We start from the raw sequence: 15419 nt of genomic DNA, 5'->3' as shown, positions 1-15419 counted from the left end.
TTAGATTGAAAGAGTTTCAGAGCAAGCAACACATCATGGATGAAGCATTGAATTTAATAAGTATGAGGATGTTGCAGGTTAAAATTTAGATCCCACATGAGACAAACTTTCAGTATAAGGTATCAAAGTATGAACCAGACTGCTTGGCATGTTCTCTGGAGTTCATTCAAGTTTCTCATGTAACCCCACATTACTGTACAAGTGCACATAAAGAGCACCAAACTGGCACAGATAGTGTCCTCGCTGTCTTCTTTTCTCTCCTCCTCTTCTTCCTCTTGCCCCTCTTCCTCCTTTGTCTCCTGTGGTCCCTGTCCCTCGCTCTATTTTTGGCAGACTGGTGGAGGGATCCTATATTTTTAGTAACGATATCAATAGTCTACAGCACACTCTGACCTCAGGGCAGAGAGAAAGAGGAGTAAGAGGGGGAGGAAGGGAGGGGTGGTGGTAGAGTGAGACAGTGAGGAGAGAGAGAGGAAGAGGAAGCAGGAGTAAAGAAGAGGGATGATACTGTGTCAGAGTGACAGTGAGTGATGGACTGTGAATGCGTACACTGACGACCCCTAACTGGGAGCTCTGGAGGTTCAGTTGCAAAAGTCAGATGCTGGCAAGGTTGGAGTAAAGGAAGAGTTAAAAGGAAGTGATTGACAGCTAGGGAAAAATGTAGCAAAGGAGGTTTTATTTCTTTAAAAAATACCTCGTTTATGGGTGAAAATGATCAGTTTTAGGTCTGTATCTGCTGTTTGAACCTGCATCTGCATTCCTTTTGCATCCCTCTCACACTGAATACCATCAGCAGTCATATAGATATAAATATAGAGGAGTTGTAAACAAATATAAACACAAGCATACAGTCTATCAGTGTACAGACACACAGACAGCAGCAAAACAAGATATGATTCTCTTATCATCAGGCACCAGCAGGGGGGTTTTTATCACAGAGATAATGGCAACAACAGTAAATCCTGACTTTATGATTTATAGGGAATGGCATAAAACAATGCAGTAAAGGATTTACAGTGCGGCAGCGACAGGAGAGAAGAAGAAAAAGAAAAAGTGAGATGAAGGGCAGATAAGAGAGGAGGGAGCAGAGGGAGGGAGGTGAGGGAAAGAGGAGTTGATGAGATTTTAATGTGAAGGTCAACTTGTTATAACTGAGATCTCTATGGGGATAGTAGTCCCATCATGATGCGGGAGGAAGGGGAGACTGAGGGGAGGCGGGCCCAACGAGAGGAGGAGGAGGGATTGAAAGTGAGATGCCCGAGAGGGGGTTTTGCTGGTTCGACAACTACAGTAGCAGAGTAAATAGAAGGGTCAGCATCTTCTGTGTGTGTGTGTGGACATGTTTGCACTTTTGAGCAGCAGTATGTGTGAAGCTGAGGAAGAGGGAGCGTGACAGAAGGAGAGAAAGAAGCGTGTGGAGGAGACAATACGAGAGGGTGCGCGTGTTTGTTTCTCAGCAGCTTCACACAAAAACACTTTGGCTGTCGCTGTTTCATGATTTTTTCAGTAACGTTTATTTCAATGCTTCAGTTTTTTTCCAGCACATGAAAACAGGTTAGCTCAAGAAACAGATACATAAATGCATAAATCATCTATTGTTAATCTATTATTGATTGCATTATCTATTGTATTGTGTTGTGACATTTTGACATCAGCTTGGATTAACTGCTCTGACCTTTAACTGCTGTTAAAGGGCCACACATAAAGGAAAGTTAGCTCCTTTTTAGGTGGAAATGTTAAAAAATCATAAAGAAAAAAGACAGAAAGATACCTTAGAGGACTTAATGATTTCTGTGGCTGGTTTGTGAGATAGGAGCTCTGAAATAGGATTATTTCACTGGACGTTTGCAGCCACCTGCACCGCTCAGATAATGTTTAATGACAGCGCTGCTATTTTTTTTCCATGTATTGAACAGTCCCAGTGAGCTTCACTTTTAATTACCCCAAATCAATGCTCTGAGTGTGTCGTTACACAGCAAAAAGCTTATCGTATACATAAAAAAAGAGCAGAAAAAAGAAATAACTTCGTCTTTCATGTGGTGAAAACACCATTAGGACGCATAATTACTAAGTGTGATTATTTTGCCATAATTATGGGCAAACTTCAGCATGTTGCAGCGTGGATGGAGTTTCACAGCTTGTTCAGGGAAAATACTAACACGTGGAGAAAAAGATGCATCTGGATGTGAGGCAGTAATGTAATAGCAGAGTGGGACTGAGCTGGGGGGGCAGCACAGCAGCCTACATTAACTGTCACATTAACTGTGCAGGCTGTGTTGTTTCAGGCTCTCAGCGGGTCAGCTGGGGTCACTGGTGTGACGTAAAAAACAAGAGGTCGGGCCAGGCCAGAGGAACGTGACCGAGCTGCTAGTCTGATACAAAAAAAAGAGACTGAACTGACTTGCTTGATGCTGAATCACTCAACTGTGTAGAAATTCAATGTTACACTGGAATAAACCTGCTAGGAAACAGTAGTAGTCATGTGTTAGAGCAGAGCTGCAATGGCTAAAAAGTCAAAGAGAAACCTGACTGCTGCTCATTCAAAGGTAGAAGATTTAAATAAATTCTCTTTACTTTTTTATCTTCTTGGATATTCTACGCTATAGAAAACTAGTGTGTCAGAGCATTTCATTCTACAAACATTGCATGCAAATAGATTCATTTACCAGTTTGATACTACAGTACTCTTCAATCATTCTATCAGGTAAAGGAAAAGGATGCAACTCTACAGAATAATAAATGTCTTTGTTTGCAACATATCCTGTGACTATCAAGATAAAATACAGACATCAAAAGGGTGCATGGATACAAAGGTGTCTTGGCATCATCATGTAAACAGAATTTGGTTATGAGAGGTGTCTTTAATAGTCATGTTCTCATTCTTTGTTAAAAAACTACTATTAAAGGAGACGACAGGGAGATTTGGGTGGAGCAGGGAGCCGTTTTCAAACTGCAGTGAGAGGTGAAGGAGCAAAGTCTGGGTTCTGGAAGGAGAAGCCCTCGAAGTCCTCCTGGTTCATAGCTGCGAGGATTTCTGGGTCAGAGGGAGTGAGCGCTGATGGAGCTGCTGTGAAGAACTTGTCAAAATTTTCCCCCTTTTTCCCGCCCTGGAGAACAAGAGGAGAAGATTAGCATGCAAATTCTCACTTTAATACTGATTGTATGCACCATTACCTCCCACCTGAGGGGCATAAAAAGAGTTGAACTATAAAAAGACTCCACCTCCGTGTTTCTTTCTCTCACCCACACCCTCGTTTGCTCTCTTAGGATCTCTCTACCAAACTTCTGTAGGCAGAAAGCTGCTCACTTTTCTTTTACAGTGTGTGACAGTCGCTCTGCTGGATGATATGAATCTCATTTGGCTAATGGGCCTGGCCTCTAACCTCTGAGCTCGCTCAGCTCACCTCACCATTGGCCAGCAGAGCTGCAAACTGGTTTGTGGTGGGCTAATGATGACATGTATTAGCATATGGGAGGAGTAGGCAGGACCCAAAGGCCAGCAGGTCCTGTCAGTTGTGACTACTGGTTCCATAGGAAGCAGCAGATGAGGAGGTGGAAGGGAGAAAAAGGGAGTGGAGTGAGGGTGAAAGAGAGAGGGACAGGGACAGTTTCACAGAAAAGGCCAATGTACAGTAGATGGCTAAGAGAGGATGCATGCTGGGAAATGAGAGAAAAAGTGAAGACAGATGGAAGAAAGTGACAGCTTCAAAACCCAAGGTGTCCCAAGAGAGACAATGAAGGGTAAGTAGAGAAAAGAGTGACAAGAAAGAAAGAAAGGAAAACAAGTCAGAATAGTGTTTAGTCCAGCTGTTCGACTGACAGTTCTGGGTTTGAAGGGTGTCGGGAGCTCCAGTCTCTCCAGACGGTCCCAGTCAATCCAACGAAAGAACGGATGCTCCCTGATTTCTCTCTCTGCATCTTCTCCTGCACCCAGACGCTTGATCGGGTTCTTTGTAAGGAGCTTGGGAGAAAAAAGAGAAAAAAGGAAATATTCTGTAGGGGACTGGGTACACAGGAGTGATCTCTGTATATTGGCTTGAATAGTCTTTAGTAGGGTGAGCTTTTCTGTGTGACTATGAATAAATCAGAATACGGTGCTTTGCAAAACTAAAATTCGATTCCAGCAAAGCATTCCCAAAAAGTTTGGAGGGGGTCATGTGATTTCTTCTTTAAACAGCACTGCAACATTTTGGGAACTGAAGCGAAAACTTTCAGTTTTAAAAATGGAAAGGTTATTCCATTCTAGATTTCAGTTGTTTAAAACTCAGTGTCTCCTATTTTAATATGCACCAAATATTTTCAACTGGTGACAAGTTGGGACTGCAGACTGGAAAGTTTAGCAACCGGATTCTTTCACTATGGAGCCATGCGGCTGTAATATGTGCAGGATGTGGTTTGGCATTGTCTTGAGGAAATAATCGAGGCCTCCTCTGAAAAGGACATGTCTACTTGGCAACATAAGCTTCACTCCAAAACATGGAGCACCGTCTGCAAGCTAGTTCAGGCAACTACTTCAAGCTGCGCTGATTTCTCACTTGACGTGTCATTTTTTAATCTCCCTCCATGTTTACACTGCCATTGCCAGATATGCCTTGATGGTACTGGGCTCTTGCTGCTAACTGACCACCACCCCAGCATCCACTTGAAGCTATTTGGTAATAAACTCTCTTGCCTGAAGTCTGTATGATAAATATAAAGCGTTTTATCTTTAAATAATGGGAGTAAAATTGACAACTGTTGTATGAAGTGGGTTTATGTGCAGGAGTATATAAGAGGGAGTAGATGAGAGAGACTCCAGACAACTGAATTTCCCTGCGGAGATAAATAAAGTTATTGTATTGTATTGTATCGTATTGTATTGTATTGTATTGTATTGTATTTCCCGGGGTGGAAAAGACTTCAGAAAGTCAGGAATTAGTCTGCTGCACCCAGTAATATCAAAGTCTGAAAGAGAAAGAGATGTTAAGTAGCGACATTTAGGGCCACTGGAAGAAGGCTTTTGTAACATTAAACCAGAGTGTGGCGAGTGGTTCACTTCTGTTTCCATTCTTTATGCTAAACTGAGCTAAGCTAACAGCTACTGAACTAAAGTAATTTCTATTAACCCTCCAAGACAAACATTGTCCTTTACGACAAGAAGTAACACAGTTTCTGAAAATTTAAATCACTTTTTAACCATAAATCACAGCCTCTTACTTTTCTTCCTGTTGGAGGTTGCTGTTTTGCCATTCCATGCTTTCAAAGTCCTTACAGAAGCTTTTCTAGTGAACCTGAAAGTTGGGGGACTTTCTGTGGTCTTTAACGATTGAATCCTGACTGGTAAATCTAGAAGTGGATATTGTTTGATCCATTTTTTAAAAACATTTTTGAACGTTTCTGCTGCTAACGGCTAATGGTAAACACCATTTTGTATCCCACTATACTTTGTGACAGGCTGTGACAAATAATGGCAGGCTGTTCCGTCATCCCATCATGCTTTGTGAACTATGCATGGCTGTACAGTGAAGACGGCCAGAATAGCTCATGATGGAGAGAAAGAGAGACAGAGAGCCTGTAATGTGGCCCTCTGTGTCACTGCAGACAGGAACTGCTGCAAGTAATGACTCAAATAGAGTCAATTCATAGAAACGCAGGAACTTTTTTGTAAATACGTGAATATTTTGACATTAATATTAATTTTGATATTAAAATTAATATGTTTTTTGTCTTGGAAAAGTACTTTTTCTATTTTTGGTCCCTAAGAAATAGGAGAACAAGTTTGTGCCAAAAAGAGTCAGTCATTACTGTTTACTGTGTGTTGCATGAAAATCTTTAAATTTCCATTTAGTTTTCTGTTTTTGTCTTTATAGTCCCACATTTGTCTTTAAAATCAAATGACACTACTACAGAACACATATTTTTAAAGCTCAGGTTGTTCTGAAAAAGGATGACTGTGCACCACAGGGTTAATTTTACAAGTTTTCATTATTCCTTTAAAGCAGTGGACCCCCCCCCCCCCCCCCAATATTGTTGCCAAAAATCAACATCCATTTAACTGTTTCATTGATAAAACCCAAAGGAAGTGGCTCTTCACAGTCTTTTTCTTACCAACAGACCATTTTATAAGCTGTTTATTAAGTGCCTTATCATAATTTTACTTAATAGTTGCAAATCTAATTTTGACAACCTCAGAGTAGACAAAGCATTGATATTTTTCAACCTTCCACTGAAATCCCTCCCAAAAATACGAATAAAAATTGCCATAAAAAAATCTCTGGGGGGAATTTTTAAAAATCATTTATTAGATTGTATTCAAAAGGCTTTTAAGTAATTTGTTTATCATGGTGATTAGTTAAAGGTCTAAAAGTTTCTATCAAATACAGTTGGCTTCAAAGGGTTAAGCTGATAAGTCCAGGCGAGACAAAATGATTAAAAAATGAACTTAGGGCTCAGAGGGCTAAAAACATAAAAGTGGTTTCAGTTCTGATCCAACTCTTAGTGAGTAAAAGCATTTACTTCAAAAAACATTATTTGACTATTCCTTTAAAGAGCTCTTAATCTGTATGGTTTCGCTTTGCTGCCTTTTGGTAATTATTTGAATATATATTTAAGAAATGTAATTCGAGGAGCTTTCATTTAATTTTATCTTAATTGTCTTTGTGCTAAGTTATACGGCTTAGGAAAAATTAAGTGGTAACTTACTCCCTTGCAGATAGCGACGGCTTCACGAGAAAGACTTTTTGGGTACGAGACACACTGCTCCATGATGGACTGAAACAGCTCCTCCTCGTCTATACCATCAAACGGTGGCTGGAAGGAAAAAGGCAGAGAGAAGAAGAAGAAAAGTAACTATGAAGACCGGAGAGCCAATTAAAGGCAAATATATTGAAATGATATTCTTTCAGATGACTTTTGAAGTGATTACAAAGAACAAGAACTGCAGGGTTTTAATGCCCGAGCACAGGAATCTATTGTTAGGAGTGAGAGTTACCTGCCCTGCCAGCATTTCATACAGCAGCACTCCATAGGACCACCAGTCTACCGCTTTATCATATGGCTGATATGCCACAATCTGTAAAGGTGAGTAGAGGAAAGGTGAGGAGATAGAGGGGGAAGAATGGCAGTGTGGTGATAAGGACGTAAAAGTAGATGAGCGGAGTGAGAATGTTGTGGCAGCTTGGTTGATACGCAGCTACTAGAGCAGCAGTGAGAGAGGGAGACGGAAAGTTTTGTTATAAGGGAGGGCTGATGTATGAATGAGCTCATAATAACCAGCACATGACTCTGGTTTTGTGTGTTTATGTGTGTGTTTATGTATTTCCCTAGTGATTCTGTTTGTGCGTGAACAAAGGGAGCACGAGGTAACAATTCCCAGCCCCTGGGGAAATATATTGTATCTCTTCCAAAATGGCAGATGCAGGAGAATCAATGGGTGTTTACATAAGAGATTCAATACCCAGGGGTGCCATAGCAAGGTTTACACTTTGAAAGACGTGCACTACATCACGTCATATCTCCTCTCTCTCTCTGCCGTCGCCGTCTAACACAAGTTTCCACAAAAAAAGAGAGAAAATATCACCTTTTATTTATTCTAAATCTACTTTGTTTGTAACTTTAAAATGGACACAAAGATGTAAATATTTCAAAGTATTTGTAAGGTAAACATGCAGCATATGCTGATATTATCTAGTATTTTGAAAATGGCTAAAAGCAGAATCATCTTGGTGGTATTCAGGCTAAAATTTGCATCATAATGGAATAAATCCTTTTGAGATTCCTCTAAGTTTGCAGTGCTCGTGTGTCTCTCTGGGGAGGTTTACACCTTAAGTTACACAAAAATTGCAAATACAAAGTCTTTGAAGGACAACAGGGATTACTCTGCAACTTTCAGATGGTACAAGCACACACAACACTGCTAATAGAATCATGGGAAGCTAATTATTCAAAAATGCTGACAAGGTCAAAGAGGAGAGAGGAGAAGATCTGCAGTGAAGCAACTCGCAGTCTTACAGTGAAACAGGTCAAGCTAATGAAAAGGGGAAGACGGGGTGAAGCCAAAGGAAATGAGGGATCTGAGGAACAAATGAGGCGAGTTCAGGAGTTAGTCTGGACCAAGAAATGAGTGCACAGGGGTCAGGGTACCTCAGGGGCAATGTAGTCGGGGGTGCCGCAGAAGGTGCGTGTGGTGTCGCCCTGAAACATGCCCTCCCTGCACATGCCGAAGTCAGCTATCTTTATGTGTCCCTCGCTGTCCAGCAGCACGTTATCCAGCTTCAGATCCCTGAGAGTGATGGAGACAAATCACACAGGTATGAATCATTTTGATAGATAACATCAGTATAACAGTCATTAGCTAAAAAAGACATGATAAATCTGTGCCATGTCTGTTGGCTCTAAACCAGGCAGTGCTGGAAGAACATCCCACTTCTCTACCATGAAAATTTCAGGGATATTGTTAAACTGTCAGGATGCTCTGATTGCATTCTTATCTTTTCTGCTGACTAAACTGTGCAATATGATGTATGATATGGATTTGGTTCTCTAACATGTAGATTTTTTTTTTTTAATTTGTTTTTTTTTTTTTTTTACTACTGTAAAGACCTATTTATTATGTCACCAAATCAGTTATTCTCAACAGTGCATTATGGTTGAGACTCAGTGAATATAACAGGCTGTGGATACCATAATAACCAAAGACTTCCCCGAGTTTGAACTAAGAAAAATTAAATATTCAGATCTGTTTTTGCTAGGTTTAGTGTTAGCATCGTAGGTGAACTCTAGTTTTGTTGTCTCAACAGGTGAGATTTATGAGTTGCCGTTGTATGTAATCACTTTTCAACAAAGCGTACAGACGGGTAGACGTTACAAAATCTAGCCTTCCTTCATAGTGAGTCACCATGACTTGATTTCTGAGGTGGAGAACTGTAACTGTAAGAGGTTATGTGGATGCTTAGTGCAAAACATTTTGCTACCTAGCGAGCACATAAGGCTTACATCACTGATTAAAGGGTTGCACAAGATTAGAGATGCTGGGCCATGGCGGAACGAGCCATGATAACAAGCTGAAGAGCCTCAGTGAACCGATCCGTAACAATAGAACCTGTGTATAGACCAATTTGTGTTACATTTTTAACCAATCCAAGGCTTCATGGACTGATGCACTCTGACCTATGTCATCAGGATAAGTAAATTTATCCAGATCGGTTTATCTCATACTCTATTACAGGGGTACTCAAACTTTTTTGGGCTAGGGACCCCTTACAAGGCAGAAAATCTTCCAAGGACCCCCACATAACCCTCACGCTGATTAAACATATGCTCACTGCCATTTGTACTCCCATATGCTGTATTTTAAACTCTTCAACCTAAATATGAGCTCTTGTCCAATTGAGTATGGCTTCTTACTTTTTGCAATCCTTTGAGCAGCCAAATAAGAAGCCCGTTGTGCTTTTCTGAGGGTGTGGCCAGGTTTACCATTCGTTTTTTTCTGGCGGATGAATTCCTCACCCTTTCATCAGAAAAATCTTCTATTTCGTCCATGAAGACACACAATTTATCCATTGTTGCTATCTGGACCTGCACACCAAATGCGTCCTGAGTAAAGTGACTGATGTGTGATGAGTGATAGATTTACGTGATATGTCACAATCATATCTGAGTTTTTATTGGCTCAAAGCTGACCCATGTGGGAATCACTGGTTTAGTATGGTTGTTTTATGGCCCCCAAGCTGTGGCTCACAGACCCCTGGGGGTCCCTGGACCCCAGTTTTAGAACCACTACCCTATTGTATACAGTAATACTATATACGGTACTATATTGTATCGTACCATTACTCTAGCATATCGTTCTACATTAAATACCAGGTTATAGTACCATACTGTATCATACCATGAGCTGCTATACCTTATTGTATTCTACCTTACCCTATCATATCTCATCCCATCATATAGTTCCATGTTGGTCATATTGTACTGTACTGTTACCCACCATTTCATTATACTGTACTGTATCATTTTATATTGTATCATTTCATATCATTTTGTACCAAATCAACTATACCCTAGCATATCATACTGTAATACACCATATGGTTTCCTTTTGTACAGTATTGTATGGTATTTGTATTGTACCTGTAGATGATGCCCTGGCTGTGAAGGAAAAAGAGGCCAACTGCGATCTCTGCTGCATAAAACCTGGAGTGAAAGAGAAAAGAGGAAGACGGGGGTGGAGAGGGGTCACAACTAGTTGCATTATCTTACTGAAAATTGGCTAAGGTTTTCAGCCAGCAGAGCGGGGAATGCAACTGTACAGGGTGATGAAAGGCAGAGCAACCAAATAGATGAAAGGCAGAGTCATGAAGAAAGAGATCTGGAAATGAGCAACAGGGCTCAAATTAGTTTGAGATGATTGATCAAAGATTATTGATCACATGAACAGCCAGAGGGAGGGAAAATGTTGATGAAAAGATGAGATTATTGGGAGGAGAAAAGTTGGGGAGAAAGGAGGAGGTCTGGTACTTGAGTTGATGACTTTTTATGCGTCACTGTGTATAATGACCAAAGCAAAGAGACGAGTGTGTATGCAAAGGAACAGAGGATATACAAGAGAGGCAGATAATGGGATGCTGCAGATGAGGAGTGTGATTAAAGGAGCTTTTTGAGTACATACGCCGCATGAGGCTCTTTGAACTTGCCGACTATCTGAATGTGGAACATCAGGTCTCCTCCGTTGACATACTCCATCACGTAATACAGACGATCCTTTAGAAAAAGCACATGGACATACGTAGTCTCCATACATAATCACCTCAGTGTCCGTGTTAAAAAGCAATCTGTTAAAACCTCTCCTCCAGGACCAAGGGCCTTGTTATAGAAAGCAAGCTAATTATTGGATTTTATTAAGGAAAATTCAGCTCCTGGGAGGGAGTACGCTGCCAAAATGTCAGGCTGGCTTATGGACAATTTAATGGAAGTTATCTCAGTCTCACACACACATATTCACACACACCTCAGTTTGAAAGGCGCAGTAGAGCGATGTGAGGAAGTGCGGGCGAGAGGAAAGCGCCAGAACCCTCCTCTCCACCAGGGCGCTCTCTGTGTCCTCATCCTGGAAAAGAACATCTTTCTTCAACACTTTGACGGCAAACAGACGCTCGCTGCCTCGCTCCTCTGCCAGCAGTACCTGAACAGAGACAGATGGAGGAGAGAAAGTCACTGTAACAAGAAAAAATATTCCAAGAATTTAAAGGATCTTTTGCATGGACTTAACAGCTATAAATAAGCACAATGTTTATTTATAGACAACACTACTGCAACCATCAGGCGTGGAGAAAAGAGGATGATGACAAAGTGCAACAGCAAGAACAGCATTTTTAAATCCCTTTATATAAAATTCCTAACACAGTTAACAGAACAGCAGCCTGCGTTTCAAACCCAGGATATTTTCTTTTTTCTACATCTCTTTGACAAAAAGTGGATTCAAAACTATCCCAGTTTCTGTCACTCCAGCTACTTTTCTAACTTCATGTAGAATTATGCATGTACTGTACTGTAACTCTGTCAGAACTGAATGTTTTTAGGTCATTGTGTCATGAGAGGCGATGTGCTCCAATTAGAACAAGATTAGTTCTGCTGTTTTATTAAAACTAAGTGCTTTTGGGGCACATTTTCAAGGTTTTGCTGATTTTGCATCTCAGATCAGGTCTAATGTAAATCCAGCCCCATACCCTGAGGCTTTGAGTTTCCTTGACTTGGTATTGGCCTTTAAGAATGAAGCCACAATGAGTGTAATTATAAAATGACTTTAGAAATGACACACTTTGCATTATGTCTGTATAAATGTGACACAAAACACTCAATATACAAATCATTATAAAAGGTCCTATGAATAGTGCAAATAGAACTCTTTTCTAAAATGCATGCTATAAAGACCCAACTACACTCATGCTCTTCCAATTTTTTAGTATATTTTAGTCGACATTAAAGGATGAGGGGTCTGGTTGTGCTGTGTCAAATACAGAAGTATTTGGTTCCTCCATCTGAAAAAGCTGTTTTAAGAGTCAGATGACCACTACCTCTCCATAGGAGAAGCAAAATATGCTATCCTCCTTTAAGGACTCTGAACAGTGATAGAGCAAAGTGGCAGGTTTATGATGAAATCAAGTGGCACCAGTGCTGAAAAAATGGAGCAAATGCAAAAGTGCAAAAAAATTGAACCTGTTCACTCCTAAAAACCAGTGAATGTTCATTTGGTCCTGCTTTTTTCAGCAGAAATGAACCCGTTAACTGCCTAGTACCAAATCTCTATAGCTTAGTTCTTTGTTGCTAAAATTGTACAGGCTTTTTTTTTTTTTTAAATAGCACTTCCTTTTTGATATCATCATGCGCTGCCCACCCAAGTTTCTTATTTTCATTCTCCTTAAATTGAGGAATTTTCTTTAAAAAAAACTGTCCTTGATCTATACGCATTCACCAATCGTTAAACTGCTGTTTACAGTGGCAATGCTTTCCGGCCTCGCAATGTGAGTGGACGTGAGCTACATGCAAAGCATTTTGGGAGTGGTTGCACCACCAGGCTTGAAGGTATTGCTACTTTTAATCATATTTTCTCCCTCAAAATGTGAAATTCATCCATGAAACAGAAATGTTTGTTCACTGGTTCAATTTTGGCAGATATTTTAAATTTACACTTATTCTTGATCTCTAGAGTGAAATGCCTTTTAGTTTTAGTCACATTTTATACTCTTTAAATTTTTAGTCTAGCTTTAGTCGACAAAAACGCAAAAACAGTCCAGCTTTCGTCCCTAAAAGTCCTTACTTTTTAGTCATTACTTTTAGTTAAAAAAAAAAAAAAATTGTTTTCTTGAACTAATTTAATCAGCCAAATTACTTCTATACCTTGAGTGCTCTTCCCCATCTCTGCTTGTGTTTTACTGATCGTACACATTGTGAAGAAATGTGGTTTTTGAACGTCCACCATTCCTTATTTTGGTCCTGTATAAGTCTTCTTGACAAAACTAAACTAACTTTTTGACAACATTTTTACCATAAAAGATCTATTTTTTGCCAGCCTCAGTCTTGTCTTCCTTATGGAAAAAGGTAGTGGACTAACCTTTATAGCCAGAGTTTTAATCAACGAAACTAACGCTGGCCCTTAGCTCACAAAGAAAAGGATGGAAGTGAGTAGAGCTCAATGGTCTGTCGCTGCATGGCTTGGATGGACTCAGTAATGTACCATAGGGAGCTTGGTTGATATTACAGACAATGGGTGCATTGTAGTCATTTTCTTTAAGCTAAATACTTTTGCCTTTAGTTGGATTGTAGCCACAGGTCAGGCTTAGAGGACGGCAGCCTTTGTACATGCAGTGCATGCTGAATGCAAGGCCATCTGCCCCCTCCTTGAGCTAAATCTGGTTTAAATTCTTAAACTGTTGGCTTTCTTCTCATTTTCTTATTTGCACATGTGGATATTCAAGTGAAATGAAATGCCAGATGAGCATCTCTGAGACTATGTCAGTTTTACACAGTCTAAGGGTCATGCAAAGGCTCTGTATTTAAGATGCACAGACTTGGAGGATAAGTAGTACTGAAAAAGTAAAGAGCTTTCACATTGTATGTGAAAAAGTCCAGTTCTGTGCAAATTTAACTTGACACAGTGCAATAACTACAGCAAAGTTTAATTAAAGCTTCTCCACGACTGCAGATTTCCACACACATTAATGTCATGAGTGAAAAAGCGCAGCGGCTCAAGTGTTTTATCAGCTGTTTAAAATGTTTTCACACTCCTTTGAAATTGTCTGCTGGGGGTTGGATATACTGATGCTGTAATTTTCTCCAATGAGCGCTGCGAGAGCCAGGTTTTATGTGGTAAAGATATGGTAAAGAGAAATGGGAACTGCTGACAGCATCACTATTTAAAAACTGCCCATCCAAACTGCAGTGCCGTGCTGTGATGGTCACTCACTCGCTGGGAGATCTCATTTTACTTTCAAATAGTGATGAATAGTACAGAACATTACACGGTTTCATTTTTCAAAAATCAATGTGACTACACGAAGGTGCTTGTGAAGGAGGCTGTGAGCATATTGATGAAGTGTCGGTCACTGAGAGAAATCCTGCCGTCCTCTGCGCTTCCTGCTCTTCCTGGTGGTCTATAAGTCCCATAAAAGTGGGATACATCACTCTTCAGAATATTACAAACCTCACGAACACAGTCACATGTACTTTCTCCTCTTTTTCCGCTCATGTTATCCCATTTCCTTTTGGTCATTTTGTCACTTTCTGCTGCACAGTAATCCTTTTTCTTTTTCTCTCTATCTCTATTCCTCACTTCCCCTCAGTCAGCAGCCCCGGGGTCTGTCTCTCCTTTCTTGGGTCGTTTTTTTCCCCTCACATCTTATGTAAGTCGAGTCTATTTCTCCTGTCCTCTGTAGACTGCTCTGACAGTTATGAAACAGCACAGGGGGATTTCAGAGGAGGAAGAAGGAGGACTTGAGACTCCATTCTCTTCATTATGCCTCATCTGCTGGGGAATTAAAGAGAAAATGGAGAGCAGAGGCTTGCTTGAAATGAAACACCTCCAGGAGGATTGTCTGTGCCTACCTGTGTGGCATGTAGGAAGCCAGACTGAGCTCACGACTGCTGACAGCAGTGAAGGAGCTAAGGGTTAAATGAATCATTTGTAAGAGAGACAATGAGCATGTTCATAAGAAAGAGGATTTTTTTCTCCTGCCTTGCTATGCCCAGGAGCTCTTGAATGAAATGCCACTTGAAGGTCAAGCCCATCAATAGAGGAAATCATTTAAAGCCAGGAATAATCTCTGTTGTCTTAAGCATGAATGGCCTCTTTGATTTCTGTTACAGCTGTTGGATGAGAGGTGCTGATTGAGAGGAGAATAGATGACATTTACTCTCTATGGCTGCTGTGTTTACCTTGCCAAAGCTCCCTTTGCCCAGCACCATGAGGAAGTTGAAGTCGTTGATGCCCACTTTTACTTTGGCAGGGCTTGGAGTGTGGATAGGTTGGCAGGATGATACAAGAGTTGGAGACATGGCTGGAGGGAACCCTTCAGACACTGAGACGGGCATCCCAGGAGGCAAAGAGGTGGTTGTGGCTTCTGGCTGAGGCTCCTGGAGAATCAAGGTGGGAGGATTGAGAGATGAATGGTGGGAGACAGTCCAATACAAGACTTAAAAACAACACAAATAATCTTCCTACCCCTAGTTTTGGATTAGAGTCAGGCAGAACAATCCTGCACCCTGCTGGAGAATGTGGGTAAGAAGGATGGAAGAGGGCTCTGTTTTATTTATTATCTAATTATTCAGCTTCAACACCAGGCATTCATCTTCTGAGATTTTCACCCTCTGATGGAATAGTAAGTTAGCCATGCTCAGTGCAGGCAGTGGCAGCTGTTGTTTATTAGATGTAGATGGAATTATAA

The 15419-nt window shown here is 40.7% G+C and overlaps 1 protein-coding gene across 2 annotated transcripts in view; it reads right to left on the bottom strand.

Annotated features, from left to right (window-relative positions):
• Positions 1-1630: 1630 nt before the first annotated feature.
• prkcg (protein kinase C, gamma) overlaps positions 1631-15419 on the bottom strand; it is a 30562-nt gene continuing 16773 nt past the window's right edge. The window contains exons 9-17 of one of the 2 annotated variants that reach the window (XM_041793441.1): positions 14911-15108; positions 10988-11161; positions 10649-10740; positions 10111-10173; positions 8122-8260; positions 6971-7051; positions 6682-6789; positions 3821-3961; positions 1631-3107 (exon numbers count right to left, since the gene is read on the bottom strand). In XM_041793441.1, coding sequence (XP_041649375.1) covers positions 2946-3107; positions 3821-3961; positions 6682-6789; positions 6971-7051; positions 8122-8260; positions 10111-10173; positions 10649-10740; positions 10988-11161; positions 14911-15108 — 1158 coding nt within the window. In that variant the 3' untranslated portion in view covers positions 1631-2945. Of the gene's footprint in view, positions 3108-3446; positions 3962-6681; positions 6790-6970; positions 7052-8121; positions 8261-10110; positions 10174-10648; positions 10741-10987; positions 11162-14910; positions 15109-15419 lie in introns of those variants that run through there. The other variant, XM_041793440.1, reaches the window with a different exon arrangement.

The sequence above is a fragment of the Cheilinus undulatus genome, linkage group 8 (genome assembly GCF_018320785.1).
Source record: "Cheilinus undulatus linkage group 8, ASM1832078v1, whole genome shotgun sequence".
Lineage (NCBI taxonomy): Eukaryota > Metazoa > Chordata > Actinopteri > Labriformes > Labridae > Cheilinus > Cheilinus undulatus.
This window is presented reverse-complemented; position numbering and strand designations above follow the sequence as displayed.